General features: G+C 41.5%; 1 protein-coding gene across 1 annotated transcript in view; it reads left to right on the top strand.

Annotated features, from left to right (window-relative positions):
* The window catches only part of lpp (LIM domain containing preferred translocation partner in lipoma), a 189574-nt gene that overhangs the window by 145178 nt on the left and 24159 nt on the right, over positions 1-20237 (top strand). The window contains exon 9 of the mRNA XM_085347083.1: positions 10721-10890. Coding sequence (XP_085203209.1) covers positions 10721-10890 — 170 coding nt within the window. The remainder of the gene's footprint in view (positions 1-10720; positions 10891-20237) is intronic.

Below are 20237 nucleotides of genomic sequence, written 5' to 3'. Positions count from 1 at the left end.
TTACGCTTTCCTGCTGCAGTCCAGCAATTACGCCGGACAAGTCTTTGAAGACTTTCTGCGGCGACATTTAAAAAAGCAGCCATTCCCAAATGCAAACGCTCCTCAAGCTGTTAAAAAAAACCTGAAAATGATGCACTATAAAAGAACGGCTTTTCTTGCGAGAAACCCAGTTTGCAAGCCAGAAATTCCCCCTATGATTGAAGCTTCTTTGAAAAGCAACTGATTAGTCCTGATTTAGAGTTCCAGATTAGATTTGAGTAATCTGAAAGAGCCTTTTCTCCAAATGTCATCATCCGTCATATTTAATCCACTTAGATTGTGCGTAGGTGTACTGTGTTTGTGGAAATCTAATAAGACACAGCTACTCAGCTTGCAGTACAGATGCCTTGGCATTTGTGCATCAGAGGAACTTACAATATTTTGTCATCACTACATTTCTGTCAACCAAAACCAGGACATAAAGCTGAATAATTGAAAGGATGAGATGCTCTGCATTATTTACAATTAGTGATGATGATACTTATGCAGTGTAGTTCCTTCTGCCGCAGAGAATCTGTTTTTATTTCTGCTTTAACACCCGAATGACAAGTGGAGAATTCCTCCCTGTGATCGCCGACTTTCAGCGTTTCCACTGTATAGAATTAGGAAAACGGTGAAATTTTAATATCCAATCAATATTTATACAGAGCGATTTTTGAGCAGTGGCATAAATGTTATTAACAGACAGTCATTGGAAATTAGCAGAGAGATTCATATGGGCATACTGTACTCCACGCAGGACTCTGAGCTGTCAGGAAAGCCTTTCCTCCTGGTTTGAGCTAGCCTTTGTTTTATGATAAGAGCCAGAGAAGAAAAGGCAGGCTTTGCCATTTTTTCCCGCATAATGTCAGCTGGAAGAGCCCCCATAATTTATAAGGCACCTCACATGAAAAGTTCATGAGGAATCTTGGAAGAGATACAAATGGCAGTGTAGCTCCAGTGCCGTCCAGAGGAGTCAGAGGAACAGATCGGCTAAGGTAATTGGGTCAGAAAAAGTTTGGGTTCATGCTGCATGCTCTTGTGGAGCTGCTTCTAATTCTTCAGAACGCAACTGAGCATCACAACTTAATGGATTAATAGGCTTCCAGTTTAGACAGCTTTGTGCGTTGTCTAAGATACTCTGGTGGAATTCATTTGCATTTTACTGAGGTCGCCCTCAGCAACCTCTTAGGAGTTTGCTTTTAGATGTGCCTCTACATGTCATAACAAATGGGATGTGTGTCAGAGTGAAAACCTTTCTGCTGCCTCAAAAAGACGCTACCCCACCGCACTCCACCTCCACAGTCTGAAAATGCCTTTGGCCAACCAGCTTCCCGAAAACAGATAACTGTTTCCACTTAATGTCTGAAGGTGACTCGTTTAATATCGCTTTATTTTTAATATTCATTTAGGGTGAATACAGATGGGGGGAAAGCTCCAGTAAACAAGCAGGTACAAAGTGATAATGCATTAAAATGTCAGCACTTTAAATAAAATCTGAAAAATATAAGTTGTTTGCAGTTTTAATTGGAACGCTTTTCTTCTCCTTTTCAAATTTCCTTTAATTAACTCCCCGCGTAGTAGTTTTCACAGTTCGTGCCAGAATGGCTAAGCGCTCCCGTCTCCGATTCAGGAATTGTGCTTTTAATCCAACATTACAGTTTTTAATTTAACTCCATTTATGTCAGCCCCACTGATACTGCTGAAACTACCTGCCTCACATTAAAAACATGAAACGCATTAAAAACTAACGCTGTACTGTGAAGCGGCCACACAAAGTGCACCATCGGTGAAATATGGTTCAACGGATCAGGACTACTGGTTGTGCACATGCAGCAACCTCTGAGGCTGAAAGATGAAGCAAATGTGGAAGTGCCAGAGACTGCTGCTGCACAGTGCTGCTGATTTTCCTTGGCTCTGTCTGAAGTGCACCAAAGTTTTCTTGTGCAGGAAAGCCCCGTCTGAGCGCAGGCATAACTGACGGTAAATGCTTACTTGATTTCCCCCTTCGTAGAGACTGTACAGGGAAGGATTATTTTTTTCTTTATGTAACTCAACTCTTTAAACTGTATCAAGGCTTGAAATTTGCATTATTATTGAGATATGGTGAGTTTGAGTGACGGGTAGGGAGGGCTGTGCATTATGATGAAATATTGGATGACAGCTGAACGAATCTCCTACACACTGTTTCGCTTTACATTTATTCACTTACAAAGTTTTGATCCTGTTGACCTTCATCAAGCCCAAAGACAATATCTATCCATTTACACACACACACACACACACACACACACACACACACACACGCGCGTAGGCACACATATCCACCAGAAAGGTTCCAGTTATCCATACAGATAATCCAAACTGGTGAACACGTCGCCATGTGTATGCCATTAATTAGATGTTGATACTGATAAAATAACCGCAAGTGACATCTATACAAGCTCTAAAGCTTTTTTTTTGCAATTTCAATAATAAACATCGCTGAACTTATAAATATAAATGTTATAAATGATTAAATAAAAGCTGATACGGACCAGAAAACTGAGCTTTGCTGCACAGCGTTTTCCACAGCTGGCGTAAAGGAGCACAGAACAACCGTCAGTGCTCAAAGTAAAGCCCAGAGTCCGACGTTGCTGCAACAGTTTAACAGTGTGTTTGGGCTTGTAAACCTAGTGTTTTATATTTTATGCATTATTGTCTTATTTTTTTATGTTCCTAATTAAACATTCAATTCAGTTTTATATATATAGCACCAAATCACAGCAACAGATGCCGTAAGGCCCTTTTTATAGTAAGGTAAAGACCCTACAATAATACAGAGACAACACCAATAATCAGGCCACCTCCTGTGAGTAAGCAGTGGGTAACAGTGGAAAAGAAAAAAAACTTTTTTTTTTTTTTTTTAAAAGGACGAAACCACCAAGAGAACCAGGCTCAGGGAGGGGCAGTTGGTTGGCGATGAGGGGAATAAGACCCCCAAAATTGCTGATGTTTCTCAGCTTTCCCACACAGTCAAACTCACACAACCCCTAATCACAAACACTTTTGCATGTCAAGGCGGATCAACAACAATCAGGGCAATTAATAACTAAATACATTAAAAGTAAGATGAAAAGTAGAATAATAATAATAATCTTTCTGTGGTTGTTCATTTTTAATCTAAGTGAGCCCTGTCAGCACTAAGTGAGCTGAGGGAAAAAGCAGTACCATCCATTTAAAAATGGTTCTTTAATGTGATCATTATATAAACTATTAATTCACTAAATTAAACTTAATAATGCCCTTTACTGTGGTGCACTTCGTTATAGGTATGTCAGAGTTTGCTCATCAGATTGGTGCCAACTGACCGCTAACTGTCAGCTAAGCCTGTAGACTGGACCTCTCCACAGTGTTTATGGCCTTCTCTGACAAATACTGTGGCTTACCATTAACTAGTCCGAGTCTGTGCTCCAGTCCCGATGTGTGAAATTCTAGTATTTTGTTTGTACGCTTTCTGACCAAGCTTCCTAGTGCTCATGTCGGTCATCTAAAAAATAAATGAGGCTTCAGTGGGTGACATCTTTATTAAAACAACAGCAGTTTGTTTGCTCTGCAGACGTTAGGGTCTCATCTGTGTTATTACTGGCAAAGCAACAGTTCACTCATTGTACTGTTATACTGCACTTGATGTTACCATGGAAACCACAGGTGTTGCTAAATCAACCAGAACTGAAATCTTAAGGATTATAAGTTTAAATTGAAGCATTGAAAGAATTAAAAGCAAAGCATTTGACAAAAATCTCCTAAATCCATTGTGGTTTCAGCCCTTTTTTCTATGTGAGGACATCCTTCAGGTACAGTGGCTAAGTGTCCACTTTGTTGTGCTGTCTTGGACTCTGTGTATATGTACGTTGGAGCAGTCACAACGAGATCGAAAAGCATAATGCGGCTGGAAGGAGGTCACAGACCACCCAGGGGGAGGAGGGCAGCATACGAGGCAGTCTGGTGACATGGCAACTTGTCTAAAGCCCATGCATCACTATACCACCTACAGTGGATTATAATGTACGACTGCAAGAGGCTGAATTGTACGACACAATACCCACGGATGATCCATCATAGCTGCCTTTTATAAGAAAAATGCTGTATGCATGTCAGTGTGAGGCTGCGGATTTGACTTCTAAGACCCTTTTTCTCATGTAAATAACGTGAAATGCTTTGAATCTTAATCTGTAAATAAATTTGCCAGATTGTAGAAATTCCACAAAAACCGACAGCTCTGCTTTATTTCAACTGTCTATAATTCATTTCTTTTATGAATGAGATCTTAGCAGTTTTTCTGCCATGTCATCATCTTGTTTGCAACTGATTTTCAGTCATTTGTTTCTATTTTGAGCAGGGGGGGGTGGCAGAGGGTTGCTGGTTTTTCAGCTCACCAGAGTTTATTGGTCCTCTTCGCTCTCATTATCTTCACTGCCGCTGACCTCACCGCGCTGCTTTCTAGTTTCTCAGCTGATACAGCGTGCCAGCATGGGGCTTCTTTAGCCGGCGACAGTAGCCCGCTTTTTGGCAGCGGTTCACGTGAGGTGACCATCCCCTCTACAACCCTGCTCTCCCCTCCCCCGTCCTCCCCCGCCAGGCTCGGCGCTTGCTGTCCTGCCTCGTTGAGACAGCTCCACTGAGGCTTGCAAGATCAGCTGCCGTGCGAGCCCAGCTGAGGCTTCCGGGCACTCACGTTGCTAGATTTCATTTGTGAGTGAGCGTTTGACCTCAGGAATGAGTAGACATCCGCACGCTCATGCACGCAAACGCAGGCACACTTACCAGCGCACGGCCCAGTGCGGATAAACAGCACATCAACACACGCGTGCTGCTTGTACAAATATTGTGCTGCAAACACACTTACCTGTCCCCCTGCCTCTCCCCGCTTTCTCTCTCTCTTTCACCCCATTCGCCAGCCCCGCTCGCTCCCTGGCACCTCTCCACGTCGTTCCTGCCAACCTGCTTCTAAAACATGTAACCTACACCCAGCCCCCACCCCCCCACCCCCCCACCCCCACCCCTTCTCTGTGCCGCCGTGGGCCCTGACAGGCTGAGCTGTAATGCTTAGTGGCACAGGCTCGCCTATCCTCCATCCTCCACCATCGCCGCAGCAGTTCTGCAGATTGCTATTTGCTGACATTGGGAATGATATTAAAGGCAGGGGTTAGGAAAGAGGCATTCAGAGATTGAAGTGTAGCGATGACAGCGATTTCTCTTGTCATTCCAAGGAAACTGAAGGCCACAGCATTGTCAGGCAGCATGGAGGGCAATCTGAAGCAACAAAGTAGATTAACCTAGAGGGGAAAGAGACGAAACAGTGCACAAATCACGGCCTCTGGCACTCGAGTAGCTAGCAGTCACACTCCTAATGTGTTCGACAGACTTGCTTCCTACTGTCCTGTTGTTTATGTCTCCAAGCGTGAAGAACTTGCACAACTTTGTGCGCTTATTCAGCCTACCTTTTTCCAACTTGTCACAGTAAATTAATGCTGTTTTGTAGGCTTTTTATTAGCTGTAATGCAAGACCATTTCTAATTGTCATGTGATTGTTCGGTGTCTTTTAATTCTATTTATTTTAACCCTTGTTTTTTTTTTTTTTTTACATTTTTTATTAATATCAAAACACAACACACACAGTTTAGTTAGATGCTTTTTCTGTTTTTACCACCATGTCTATCAGATGTTTTAATCCAAGCACAAAACTTTAGTTGAAGTCCCAAAATGGATTTTGCGGTTCTTTTATTAGTTTTGGATACGAGCTGCAGTCGCTGGCTCTGCCTTTGGGGTTTGCAAGGGTTGCGCCAGCAGAATTGTATTCTTTAGTAACATAGTGCGAAAAGTTTGGTCTCCCACAAAAAAAAAAAAGTTCCTTGCAATCCTTCTTTACATGCACGATCTTTGATTTCTGACGATGTAAGATCAAATTGAGCTGCAAGTGTGCTCCCTCTCTGCCTTTCATGCCGCTTCAATATCACGGCGTGAAAAAACAAAGAAGGCAAAGACTGAGGGAAATCTGAAGCGTTCTGCCACTCAACATTCCCCAATCCCAAACAACAGCGTCTCACTGCCACTACAAATACATTAGAAATCAATTATTTATGGAACAGAGTCAGGGCCTCTTTAATCTTTTCCTTTTATCCAATTAAATTGTCTAACCATTCTAAGCCTCTATAGCTCACAGGGAATGTGCCTCGTTTTTTTTTTTTTTTTAAGAAAAAAAGAAAGAAAAGAAGAAAAGATTTTTCTCTTCAGTCCTTCTTTTGACTTTCGATGTAACAGAGAAGAGACACTTCTGAGGGTTGAAGAATGAAAGGAAAGAAAGTGAGTAAAGTGTAAATGAACTCCCCCCTCCCACCCCGTCACCATTGCATTGGTTCTACAGGAAGTATTTGAAGTTTTGATATCAAGACTCTGGTTCCATTCCCCGCGCAAAGGGACGCTGGGGAGCGGTGAGGCCTTTCATGATTCCTTTATGCCCAGCTGAAATAGTTCGAAAGTATTTGGGATCATCTCCACGGGGGTAAATACGATGTTGCTTCAATTTCTGTCCTGTATTATTCAAGAAGTCAATTGAAGTAGTGTCTAAAAATTGAAAATGCTTATTTCCATTGCACACGTGTGAAATTATTGATGTAAAACACAGCACTCGTCTCCATTATCGTACAGTAAGACTGCTGATAAAAGCAGTTACAGATGCATTGAAAGGCTTTATATTTTTACAGCACCGTGCTCTGACTCTCAGGGTGTAGAAAAGATATCTGGATCTGAAATAGACCGTCAGTTTCTCTTATTTCAGTTTAAAATGTGTATGTGAAGATGTAGCCTGTCTCTCAGTGGTGAAGAATCCCTTCAAAAAGTTCCTGGATCCAGATCTGAATGGAATTACTTCTAATTTGCTCAAATTGGTAGAATTTTATAAATATGTCCACGGCTTTTTAAGTAACAAAACGGTCAAAAAAACCTTAGCATATAACCTCTTTGAAGAAGGTAAAAACTAGATCATCATTTCCATCTGCGATTTTCGTCGTGAGAGAACACGAGGAGCTGGAATCCAAAACACTTATTTCCTAACAATTAAAATCAGAGCTTAGGAGATGAGTCAGTCAATCAGTTGAATGGATCGACCATTATTATAGTAATCATGTCAATAATCCAGCAAGAAATCTCTGGTTTCAGCTGCTCTAGTGTGAACTGCTGCTTCTTTCCTTGTCTAACAGAGAAAAAAGGGAGCCGGCTGATTATGTGTGATAATAAACAGTTGTATACACAGTTGCATTAAAACGCTGCCTTTAGCTTGTTATTAAAATGTGAAATGTATAGGAATAGAAGGCGTACAGTAGTTTGAAAGAGGCTCAGATCTGCTGCTCTTTGTTCCACGCTGATGTGAAATCACGTGTGGGCTGCGCGCAGCGTGGCACGGCGTGTCTGTGGGCACGCGTACACTATATGATACATGTGTCTGTGTTTGTATGTACTCGTCTACACGTGTGGCATGTCAGACGCAGAGGGATGTTTTGTTTTTTTTCTTCCTGTGTGTGTGTGTTGGTGTGAAACTGTGTACGCTGCACTCCTGAGGGCCTTCGCAATCACAGACTGCCAAAAGGAAAAGGATTTCCGAGAGGTTTCCTTCTCGCTATTTAAAGTGGGAGCCCTGTGGGACATGTTTGGCATTCTCATCCACTCACTGAAGATGGCCTGTGATCTGAAGCCACTAACAGGCTCGGCGTGCTCCGTCTCTGTCTCTCACTCCCTCTCTCTCCCTTTCTCTTTCCCTCTGGCTCTCTGAAGTGATTACCCTGCTTGTGATTCCACTGACACCCACATGAACCCCCGAGACGTGCCTTCACTAGTTTGTTTAATCTGCCTCCCTGTACAGTAGGTAACACAGCCATAATTGAGGTGTGGATAGAGCTGTGGGAGCAGATGAAACCGGTGGCAGGCTTTATGAAAACCTGTCTGCGCTATAAGTCGCCCTGGATGACAGAAGTCGCTAAATTAATGTACAAAATCCTGCTGTGACAAGAATTTTTAGAAGGGAAATGTCAGTTTCCTCATTCAATGAATCCTGAGTCATCTAATACAAGAAACAAAAATATCTAATGTTCAGTGTTCTAATAATGATTTCAAAATGTTGCTGGAAAAGGGGAAAAAAAGTTGTGGATCCGCTCATTCTTTAAGCAACTTTCCCCCATTTGCAGTGATAAGATAATGAGTTATGTGACATTAGAATACCATTTGCAAGCCTCGCAGTCAAGCAGATATTTGATCTCAGCAACATATGACTTCCAAAAGTTGTGCTGATACCTGAGACAGAATCCGCTTTACACTCCGTTTGAATTTTTGATATGAAAACAGCAAGTGGAACTGTGAAAATGCGAGCATCAGATACTCTATCTCCCCCCGGTTAGTGTCTCGCCTCTGTGTGTAACACGCTCGAACCGCTCTGTTCAGAACATACAGAGTGTCAATCATCGCCCAAATCAGCCTTTAGATGAAGCAAAAAATGAAAAGGGAAGGAAAATGATCCACAGAACTGAACTTGAATTAATTAAATATACTGTATCAAGCTTGCTCTGTGAGATTGCATCTGTCCTCAGATGTGTAAAAAATAAAACATTCTCAGATATCTTTTTTTAAACCCTATTATTGTAAGATACCAGTAATTAAATTGACAGTGTTATTAATTGGGTTGAAGATAACTTGCATTGAGTCGAGGACATCTTAAACTCAATTAAAGATATCTCCAACTCAATTAAAGATATCCAAATGCCATGTCCCGCAATATGCAATCAGCCTCTTTCTGGAGCAATAATATCAGTTCACTTGTGCCCCTTTTACAAAGACTTCGTTGTACTTCTAAAGTTTTCTTTTATCATTTAATGCTCAACTTTTTAAACAGATGTCACTCTTTGGTGATGTGTATGCTTTCTTTAATGTGGCATAATTATATTATTTAATCCTTCCTTATCCAGTGTTTGAAATAGAAATGAAGATTAGACGCCCCTGATGTCAGGAAATGAAGCCTTTAAAGGGACAGCTTCCAGCTTCGTGGCACGAGGGAGCGCGAGGTGACGCGTGGACAAAAGCTCGGTCTACGGATCCTCGATTTAGATGTCAAAACACTTTTAAGTTCAACGCTCAGTTGTAGTTTCTCAAGTTCTTGTTTTCCTTTTTTGGCTCTTTGCCGGCTGCTCTCGTTAGTAGAATTTACTTAACGCTCATATCAAATTACTATAAATTCAGTGGCTCAACTTTCCTCTTTGTTTACTGCACAGTGTTGCTGATAAATGTTGGAAAGCAGGTAAACGTTGTCACCTTTTGGTTCACTGACCAATTCGTTTTCTTAATTCTTCATGGATCCTTAGACTTATGTTGAGACTCCCATTGCCAGAGTCCTCAAAACTAACCATAAGGTGGGAATGAGGTGCGGCAGAAAAAAATGCCTTGGGTGGCATGCTTTCACACTGGTTAGCATTGTCGCCTTACAGCAGCAAGGTTCTGGGTTTTCTCAGCTTTCCAAAGGCATGCACGTTGAGCCAACTGTGATTCTAAAATGTCTGTAGGTGTTGATGCAACTGAGAATGATTGTTTGTGTCTCAGTGTTAGTCCTGGGATGTTCTCTTATTCATGCTCAGTGTCACCTGGGATGGGATCCAGCTCCCCCGCGATGTAAGGTGGGTATATACAAATCTTTATTTAAGCAGGGAGCCTCATTCAGATTAAAATCTCTTTTACAAGAGAGATCTAAGCAGAGCCTTCAGCAGAGGCTTTAGTCGCCTTTCTTTCAGCTGGCTTCAGGGGTCACTGCAGCCAATCATCACAGTTTCTTTTCTGTATGTCTGATTTTACACCAAATCCCCGTCCTGATCAGAACCATAACCATTTATCCGGGCTTAGGTCCGGCACTGGGATTGGCTTGTGAACCCAACCGCTCACCCACCCCTTCGTGGCTGGGCTAATCAAAGAATCATAAAAGACACTGGTTTAACAACCTCTAGGATTTCTAAAGGGAGTGAAGGCTTCATGGCTGTTTAGAGTTCATTCCGTCTGAATGTCGTGTGATACCTGAAATCAAATCTGCCAAGGTTTCTCTACACATGGGGAATAGTTAAGGTTAAACTTTTATTGGTTCTTGAATTGCAGTTGCAGAATTAATTGGAAAAGAAAAATGGATGAATGGATGTCAGAGTTTAAAGCGCTGTCCCATGTTTCTCATCAAAGTGCACACCGAGAGTTTTAGCTGTGTTCTTTCTTTAATTATTTTCATGCACAGATTCCCACTCAAAGAACAAGAGCCATTGTTTGTACTGCTGGCATCGTGATGCTTCTCTGCAGCTCTACATTGTCCTCTTTTTGTATCTGTTACCTTATATATACATGATCCTTATTTTCACATCTTTCTAAGAAACCTGTTAAGAGTGTTGCTTTCGGCGTGGCTGCATTTTAGGCTGAAAGTACGAGATTTGCTGCACTGTAGGATGCCGCTCACAAGGTCAAGCACCAATTGCAGTGAATGGAAGCAGTCACAGGTTTCAGCTCTCCATTACAACCACATTTATGTTGTTTGCGCGTTATTCTTAGCCTTACTGATCACTGATGTTATTTACTTTAAGAAGTGAAAAATCTGTGGTTTTAGAGGGAATCTTTTCTCAGCTTCTCCTCCTCTTCCTCTCCCCAGGGCGCTGCGCCAGCTGTGGAGAGAACGTAGTGGGTGAAGGCACCGGCTGCACTGCCATGGACCAGGTCTTCCATGTCGACTGCTTCGTCTGCATGACTTGCAGCACCAAGCTGCGTGGAAAGCCCTTTTATGCTGTGGAGAAGAAGGCGTACTGTGAGCCTTGCTATATTGTAAGCAGCTTCCTTTCTTTTAAATCCACCTGCCTCAACACTTCACTTAGCCTCACTACATGCGTCCGCGTTTTAAAAGTGCACATTATATCATCGGGTATCGCTGTGCCTGGAATGTTTCATAGGTTTCACTTCAGGCAACCACATTTCATTTCATCAAAGCCCAGAGGGCTGCCACCTCTCACCACACACACATTTTCATTTCCTCTTCTTTATTGGCTTCGTTTTGTTTTTGGTCATTCAGTGAAACTCTCTTGTGTCTCTTTTCCTGAATGAACTTTCGTCCTGTTACACAACTAATGTCAGCTGGTTAGCAAACAAGTTTGTTCTTTGAGCTTGTTTTGACATTCTCAAACATCTTTGACTAATACATTTTATTAGTAGGCAGCTGGCCTGCAGCTGCGTGTAACTGCTGACCTACTTGCCCTCCAGCTTTAAGACTGTTTTTTTCTTACTATTGTTGTCTCTGTATCGTGTCAGTATAGGAATATGCAATCAAAGAAGCACCACCCACCTGCTTTTAATAAGTGGCAGCCAATCAGAAGAAAGCTTGCTTAAACATAGTAGGAAATGGGAGGTGTGCACTTTGGAGGCCCAGCATAAGGTAGCTTTGATTTGTGAATCATGCAGAGCTCTAATAGAGTCCGAGAGTGAAAATAAGGAGCAGGAAACGAGCAGAATGGACGCAGATTTGTGAACACGGAGGGTTTTTTTGTTTTGTTTTTTCTCTCGCTCCTGTCGACTTTCCTCTGGCAGCTGTTTAGCGTAAAACAGGGGTCCTCAATCCCAGTCCACGAGGGCCGGTGTCCCAGCAGGTTTTAGATGTGTCCTTGATCCATCACAGCTGATTTAAATGGATAAATTACCTTCTCAACATGTCTTGAAGTTCTCCAGAGGCCTGGTAATGAACTAATCATGTGATTCAGGTGTGTTGACCCAGGGTGAGATCTAAAACCTGCAGGGACACCGGCCCTCGCGGACTGGGATTGGGGACCCCTGGCGTAAAGCTTTAAAATGCTACACTATAGTTTCAGCCCTGCATCACAAGACAGGGAGAACAACTTGGTGAACATATGATACGGGAATAAAAGTTTTCCCGTCCTCAAATATGCAAGAGTCCACTCGGGTCCAAATGACATACATTTCCTTATCGGATAATGCGTGCGAGGGCCTGTGTGGACGCCCACAGAGGCGCTACAATATAATGCAGCAGGAGTTCTTGCCTGTATGTGTTTATTGGATTATAATCCCTACCTTAGCTAGATTATCGCACAAGTTCAGTATGGTTTTTAAAGCTTGTTCTACTGTCCCCAGGTGGCCAAGTAAACAATTTCAGGACATTTGAAATATAGGTTTTAAATCATACGTATTGCACATGATAGCAGTGACGATAAAGTACAGCAAAACTCTCCTGTTGTTGTTGTTGTCTAGGTTTGGGCACAGAGGCTTGCACAGGGGGGTCTCAGTGGATCACATCTGTTCAGGAGCCTCCTAAAAATTCCATTGTCTTGTTCTGCTATTACTATAGGGGAGCGTGCTTGGTCTGCATTGTTTAGTCAGGTGCTACATGTCAAAGTGACATGCATGTGAACTCCAGGACACAAAGTTTCCCAGCAGAGCATTGTATTGTAACAAGAAGACCCAGGTTTCACTTTTAACTCTCGGTGGTTTTAATGCTGTGGCTGATTGGTGTGAATATGGCACAGCTTGATCCTTTGTAATAGACATGAGCAGGTGGTGCAAAACTTGTTGTGGCTTCTCATCTCTAGCTGATCTTCACCCAACACTGCCTGATAGATCCACCTGCCATTTTTTTCTCCTGAAATAATCAGGTCAGATATGCATTCATGGCCTTTTTTAATCTATCTAATTTTTAATAGTTTGAAGAATGATGTTTGCCTTCACACATCACTCTTAAATGATGCATAACTGTCTACAGTGACGGCTGATGAACAGCCAGATATGGTTAAGTCAAGAAACATGGCGTTAATTCTCTTTGTGGATGAGATAAGACTTCTGCTAAACGATTAGTAATCACTTTTCTTATCAAAGGAAGAAATGATTGGGGATAAATGAGCCAGAAATTTGTGTGAGTTATTCTTAATTTGGAATGTTTTTATTCCATTTTATAAAACTGTGACTGGTTTTCTTGTCAGTATGTTGCACAACACGCATGAAAGTGTTTCCTTGCACAATATTATCAGGAAAGACGTGTCATCTGGCAAAACCATGAGGAATTTATTAAGCAGAAGTGTTTCCCTCATTCAGTTTCAGTAGAAAATGGTCATCGGTCCCACAGCGGGAAGGGACATGTTTCTTACTGTCAGCGATATTAGGTGTCAGTCGGCGGGTCATTCCTGGAAGCTGAGATGGGAAATAACTGCGCTGCAGCGAGGAAATACAAACTAAATTTAACTGTAATACTTTGAACTTTCTTTTGCTTTCTTTTAAAAATAAGTGATATGAGGAGTACAGTTACTGTTATATTTCAAAATGAAAAATTGAATACGATGTTATTAATACACATATGATAACACAGTAAATATTCCAGCAGTAGTACATTTATATTTACAGTCTCTCGTCTCTTTCGGTCGCTGCAGCCTGAGCTTGTCTGCATAATTAAAAGCTGGCTGAAATATGGTGACTACAGCTGAGATTGTTCTTTGGCTTCAGCGACTGCTTCAGGCTGAGTCACCTCTCGCCCTGTTGTTAAGTGAAGCACTAGACACGGGCAGACTGGTCGTGGTCCCAATCTTCATTTAATAACAGATTGTTTTGTCTACTCTTGCACCGGCTTCTCCGTTTCTTCCTGGTCTTTGAGCTCCCGCTGTTTCCCCTTTTAAACTGGACAACTGTGCCCTGTGCTTTGACTACAGGTGCTTTTACACAGGCCGAAGAAAGAAATGAATCCGGCGAAGAGTGAGTGACACCCATCCAGTTGTACAGATGTGTTTGCACATATATGTCGTTGTTCATAGAGCTCCTGATTCAAATGCGTTCAGGCAGTCCCTTTTCTTCTTGGAAAAAATAGCCCAGTGTCCAAACTGTAAGACATGCATTAAAGATGATTAAGATTTAGTTACTTCATGATAAGGATATTTTTTGTTAAGGTGGGTTAGAGGCGCTTTAAGGGACATTGAGGACAGAAGAGGTCTCTAAACAAAGTCTGGGAATGGTGATTATTGTTTGTTAGGGATATTAATTAGGTAATGCTGATTCTCCTGACAGCACATAGTGCCACATTTATTCAGTTTTCTTTTCATTCACTTGCAGGAAATGGCTCGATGTGCATTTTACCAGTAAAGTCTTGAAGCCGAGCTACATGATGTTTAAACCAGTGGCAGGCCATCTCTTAAATCATCTCTTTTCAGAGGCACTCAGTGTGATTGTAGTTGTCTTGTCTGGAAGTTCTCCAACTCTGATACATACGCTAAAGAGGAATGGGATAATTTAAGAACTTTATTTATGCATTTCATCAGCATAAATGTTCTTCTGGCACAAGATCAAAAGGATGGGGGAAATCTGAATTTCTTAATGAAAGTAATTTCTTCTTCTTTTATTCCCATCCTCAGGGTCATACGCCTCTGTGCGATTAGAGAATGAACGTGAGAGTTGAGTCTCTGAAGAGAAATGCAAAATCCCAGAGAGGAAAGAGGAAAACTTCAAGTTAGCCTCCAAGTCAGTCAGTCTAGGAATGTCTTAAGAGCAACCCAACATTAATGACACACTGAATTTATTTCTTCACACTTTCACCTGTCACATGATATTAGCAGCAGTTCTTCTCTATGCTGAAGGAGCACGTAAGCAGAGTATGGTTTCATTCAGTGGATTGTTGTAATGGCCTAAATGCCTGATTCTCCTAAGAAGTTACCTTTTAGGAAGTCTACTGACTTACCTACTCGCCAACAGTCAGATGGGAGGACTGAAACTACTCTCATGTTTCTTCTCTAAAGGTTAAGGTGCACCCTGCTGGCATCATGGTCATTTTTGACTTTTGATTTCTTTGTTGTTTTGTTTTGACAGGGTGAAATAATTGCAGAGCATACACCTTTAAAGCCTTTAAAACAAGGATCAGGTGCTCAAGACTTTTCTATTTTTGTTCCCATTCAAAAATAATGTAGATATAGGTTAAAATGTATAACTGCACCTCCACTGATATTTGTTAAAATGTCTCTTGGCAAACTGCACCTCAACCAGATGCTTTTGGTAGCCATCAGCAAATATAACTCTGTGTGAATATTTGGTTGCTCTTCTTGGTTTCCTGGCACAGACTCTGTTTTAAAGCATAGTTTACACATTTTCAACAGGCTTGAGGTTGGGGGGGGGTTTTGGAAGCGCTTTTTCAGAAGCTTAGGATTAGCCTTTAAAATATTTTTTTAAACCCAAAACTTAACAGTGATCTGTCTCTATACCCCACACCCTCACTTAAAATACATAAATACATGATCAAAATAAAAACAGCAGACCTAGAGATTTCTTTTCTGTCTTGGAAGTGCAAGTAGTCCAGCACCAGAAGCACCAAAGGTAATTAAAAAAACGACACTTACAGTTGCTTAAAATGTGCATTCTTCCCCGAGTTCCCTTTAACTGTTTCACTTTTTGACTATACAGTCAATGCATGATAATAAAAACACTGTAAGTCATTTAAAAACTGAAAACAATTTATTGTTATTTCTTGAATTATTTCCATATGCTGTGTGCTCTTTGTGCGAAATAGGTTTTTCCATCAGCCCGTGGCAGTGTATTATATTTGATGTAGAATATCTTACAGGTATAAAAGGTGCCTGAGGAAACTTGCTGTGTGTAGAATCTGTATAATAATATGCAAAACTCTATTAATCCCTTTGCCAGGAATTGGAGGAATACATTTCGCACGCTGATTGCCATCCAACAAAGTTTTCTGCCATGTATCAGAGCAGGCGATCAGCAGCGCTCTTATCTGAGCTGGGACTTTACATATTCTGTGTAACAATACTGGCATTTGAACGGCTGAGATCCATCTCTTCCGCAGGGTGATTTGCCTCGTTCAAACTGTTTGCCTAGTTATTAGTAATTCCTTTTAGTAATGTACAGGAACTCACACAGATGTGTTATCAGCTCCTGTCTACTTCCTGATTTTACAACCTGCTATCTTTTTCTCGAGCCAACCTCAGTCACACCACCGGCCCGTAAACTGGAGGGCAGAAATCAGCCTTTGTCCATGGCACTTCCCTTGGCTTGCCTCCACAGAGGTCTTATCATCGCCTATTTGAATGCACGGTGATGCTGATAAACTCTGCAGCCGCACAATTAATGTGTCATTTTGCATGGAGTGATCTGTAATCGTGTCACTGTGAAAACACTGGCATTGCCATTGTTTTGGGATTTTTTTCCCCTTGTCTGACGTGTCTCAGCTTGAGGTGTCCTCCCGATCACCCCATTCAGTATTTGCACACACGCATAACAGGAGGAAAGTAAGGATGTGTGCACACACGACCTGGCAAGACGTCCGTCATTGTTACTGAGAGATGCAGAAGTTTTGAACTTTAGTGCCGTTTTCCAAGAAAGCTATCTTGTGAAATTTTTTCCAGATGATTCAAACTGTTGCTGACTTTGTTTTCTGCAAAACTGGAACTAATTAATCACTAGAAACCAACAATGCCGGCTAACAGTGTTTCTGCAGTATTTCTGAGTGATTCCAAATAAATGTTGTGGTGATGTTTGTGAGTAATGTTTACTGCGGTCTGTCTGTCTCGCTGATTGTTAAAGATGGCCACCATGCCATCAAAGCCTCAAATGTAGCTTTATTGTTCTGTTTTGGTTGTAAGAGCATTATAGGATGCAAGGGTGGAGTGCTAAGCTATCAGCCAACAGGTGCACGTCACAGACATGAGGATTACCATTAGAATAAAATACCAGAATTTTATTCACCAAAGCTTTGTAGACAGACTGTGAGCAGAATTAATCAGACCGCCGATTGATATGCAATATATATTATTTAAAAGGTGCACAAAAGGAGGTGAAGCATAATAGAACGCTAGCAGCTACAGCCATCTGTGTGGGTCCCTGTCAAATGCACGTTTATAAAAAAGATTCACCACCCATACAGATTTTATGAAAGAGAAACCAAAACAGGGCTTTTTATATAAAGCAGACTGTAAATCTGTTTATTTCTGTTGTAAAGTTGGACATATTAAGATTGGGAGTCTGTGGGGAATAACTCATTGCTGGAGCCTCGAGTGGACATTGAAGGAACTGCAGTTTTTTGTAGCTTGACGCTAGTATGTGGCATTTGTTCTTATTATTAGATAATTCCCTTTCTTGCATGTCTTCTGTCCTGTCTTGCTCCGCTCATCCTTCATGTTTCTTCCAGTGAAAACTGAGGTTTTTTGTCCCACTGTTGCCAGGTACTTGTTCATCTGGTTTTAGGTGTTATTGCTATCCAGATAAAACTGAATAAATTTAGTTGCATTGCCACGTGAAGTCTGATTTCATGCTTTTAAAGTAAAAATGATTAACAGCATTATATATTTACTCCAATTGCTCATTATTAGTTGACTTTATTAAATCAAGGCTGGTGGATTGATTCTACTCTCTGACCAGTCAGGCTTCCTGTGTCCCTTTGTCCGTATGTGTCTATGGTAAGCTAATCCGATATAGCTATGGCTATTCATCTGGACAAAAATGCAATCTTGACCTGCCAAAAACAGCAAAATATGTATTTCCTTATTATATAACCCTGCATTTCTGACGCCATTCACACTAAGTTTATACAGTGACCCCAAAACCAGAAGACCTGCTTTGTGATCTCAAGCACAAATTTCCAGATAAATCTTAATCTCGTTAATCGATGCAGTTAAATGCACATTAAAGTGAACAAGCTCTGAGGCTTGTTCTGAAGGATGCAGTCTCAGGTGCTGCAGAGCAATAACATGTAATACGTTTAGGAAGAGAGCTTCGCTGTAGATGAGAAGTGCAGGCATTTAAGAGGCCGAGAGTTTATTCAAGGTGTCAACTCTTTTGTGGAAACACCAGCTACGGCTCACGCGTTATTCTAATTACACCAGTGTATGTAGAGAGTGCAGTGCTCCTTTGTTTCTGTTTGCTGCATTCTCTCAGGGACTGCTGTCCTTGGGGCATGTTTTGTTTTTTTTTGTTTTTAATTGTTGGTTGCTGTGTCTGCCATTCCAGTGCTGGATTTGAACAAATAAAACCCTGCGTCCAATAGTCAAGAATATTCATAAGCATTATTATGTTCTCTTCTCTCATTAAATTGCTGCTAATGCCTGCTAATGTAAGCTGCAGCAGGCACCATGGTTTTGGGATGATTGGACAAAAAATTCTTGATAACCTTTTGACGTCTTGTGGTCTGAGAGAGAACTAGGCTCGAGTTTCATGCTTTATAAAGTCACAGGTCTTTCTGGCCAAATTAGGAGTTGACAGGAGGAGACTGCCTTTAACTGTCCACCTGCACATCCGCAAGTGAGTATACTGTAATGCCAGTCTTCAAACATGTACATACGAGTGAGTCTTTGGAACGGAGAGGGGAGCGCCTTTAAAATGAGACACAAGCAAATTTCACCATCAGGAATAAAACAATTGGTTTGTTAGGCTGACTGTAAGCAGACACACCCGCTGCTCTATGGAATCAATCTGGTAAATGATCTGCTAATAAATTGTTAAACAGCAGTTAACTGCAGAGCTCATCAAACCAACCATCTTTAAAGACTTACAGAATTATAAAGAGTCAGTGCATTTTGCTCATTTCCATCTTTTTATTCTCGGACTTTACTGAATAACTTTCTGTCATTTACGGATCAAAATAATCTTTATTTCCCTGACTGTGGGCCTTGACACAACGCCTCAGTTCATCTGTCTCCTACAGGCAGTTTCAGCTCCATTACGCCTTCCTTTAGCTCTGTTTTCTTGCGCTTGGCTGCCACTTGTAAATTGAAGGTTTGAACAGCAGGTGGGTACTTGAGATGATCATATTAGCAGTAGCTCCTCTCACTGATATCAATTAGAGTCAAGAGTAGAGGAAATACTCTCAAATGGAGTACTTAGAGTAGTCTGAAGCCTGAACCTTTAGGCTGTATGTATCTGCAGTATTTGCAACGTTAACCATGTTTAATGTGCAACAGCGTATCCATATTGTATAGGACAGAAAATAAGGGTTGGCATTTTCACAGCCTCGCATAAAGAAAGTAGATTCATTATATCTTCTAGGTGGTTAAACCCCAAACTGTTCTCAATCAGTGGGATTATAGCAGTGAGGCCTGGTGTAATCTTAGAAATGAACAGCAATTTTCTTTCTCCTTTCACTTTAGGAAGTCTGACTGTAACCATGAGAGCATATTAGTTAATGGAGCTGAGAGCAACAGGGACTCTTGACATGTCTGATAGCTCAGCTGGTGTTTGAAGAAGTTCAGCAGTGGGATTCAGTGTCACCAAGGTTAATTGCTTACACAGGTTACCATGCCTACTGTTCTTAAGTGTGCTCATATCCGCCGTGTTGCTACAGCGCTCGCTTACTTTGCTGCAGCATTACCACAGCCAAGTTTTGGGCCAGTTAATTTACTTTAAAAAGGCTTTTTAGCTGCCCTTCACTTCAGTCTCTCTGACGGTAAACAGAGCCATTCAATCTGCTTAAATGACGCCAGTGAATGGAAGAGTGTTGCAGACAGGTTCCTGTTCGAGGCAGAATCGCAGCCCCACATTCCTGTTCATACTGCCACTCCCAGCGAATGTAGATCATCCAAAGAGCAGCCGGTTTAAGTGTGCTGTAATAAGACTGATGCAAGTACCACAAGGTCACATCAGGAGCAGAGCTTCGTATTGAAAGAGCAGTAATAAAGAGATAGGGATTTGCCTACATAAAAACCTTAATCTATTTCTTCCGCTTTTGACAGAAATTCAGAGACCATCAAGGTCACGGACGCCAACTTGCTTGAATGTAATTATGCTCATTATCTGGTGTTGTACTATGGCTCCGTTATTTAAAATGAATGGGCTTTGGTCTCTTTGGCTACACACTGTGAAAGATTTTCCATTCTGCCATTGTAAAGGAAGAACTTCACACGGCGCCCCTGACCTGCCAGTCACCAGGAAACGTTCGTGATTGACTGATGAGCTTTTACCCTCGGCGGCTGTTTGTCTGTCTTGGAAAGTAGTGATGTCACCCGTACTGGTCGCCGTCATTCATGCTGCCTTTATAAAAGTTTAACTGATGGACTGCTTCTTTTTTTTTTTTTTTTATGTCTGTTTAATTTTTAAATATGCACTTGGAAGAAAACTTGGTTTGCTGATTCATTGTGAAGGTGGAGTTTTGTCTTTAGTCCCATCATGTTAAGCAGGCAATGTGGTATTTT

The sequence above is a fragment of the Diplotaxodon limnothrissa genome, linkage group LG23 (assembly GCF_057381915.1).
Source record: "Diplotaxodon limnothrissa isolate DT_005_m linkage group LG23, D_limnothrissa_male_GT1.1, whole genome shotgun sequence".
NCBI lineage: Eukaryota > Metazoa > Chordata > Actinopteri > Cichliformes > Cichlidae > Diplotaxodon > Diplotaxodon limnothrissa.
The sequence above is the reverse complement of the archived record's forward strand: the minus strand, read 5'-3'. Positions and strand labels throughout refer to the sequence as shown.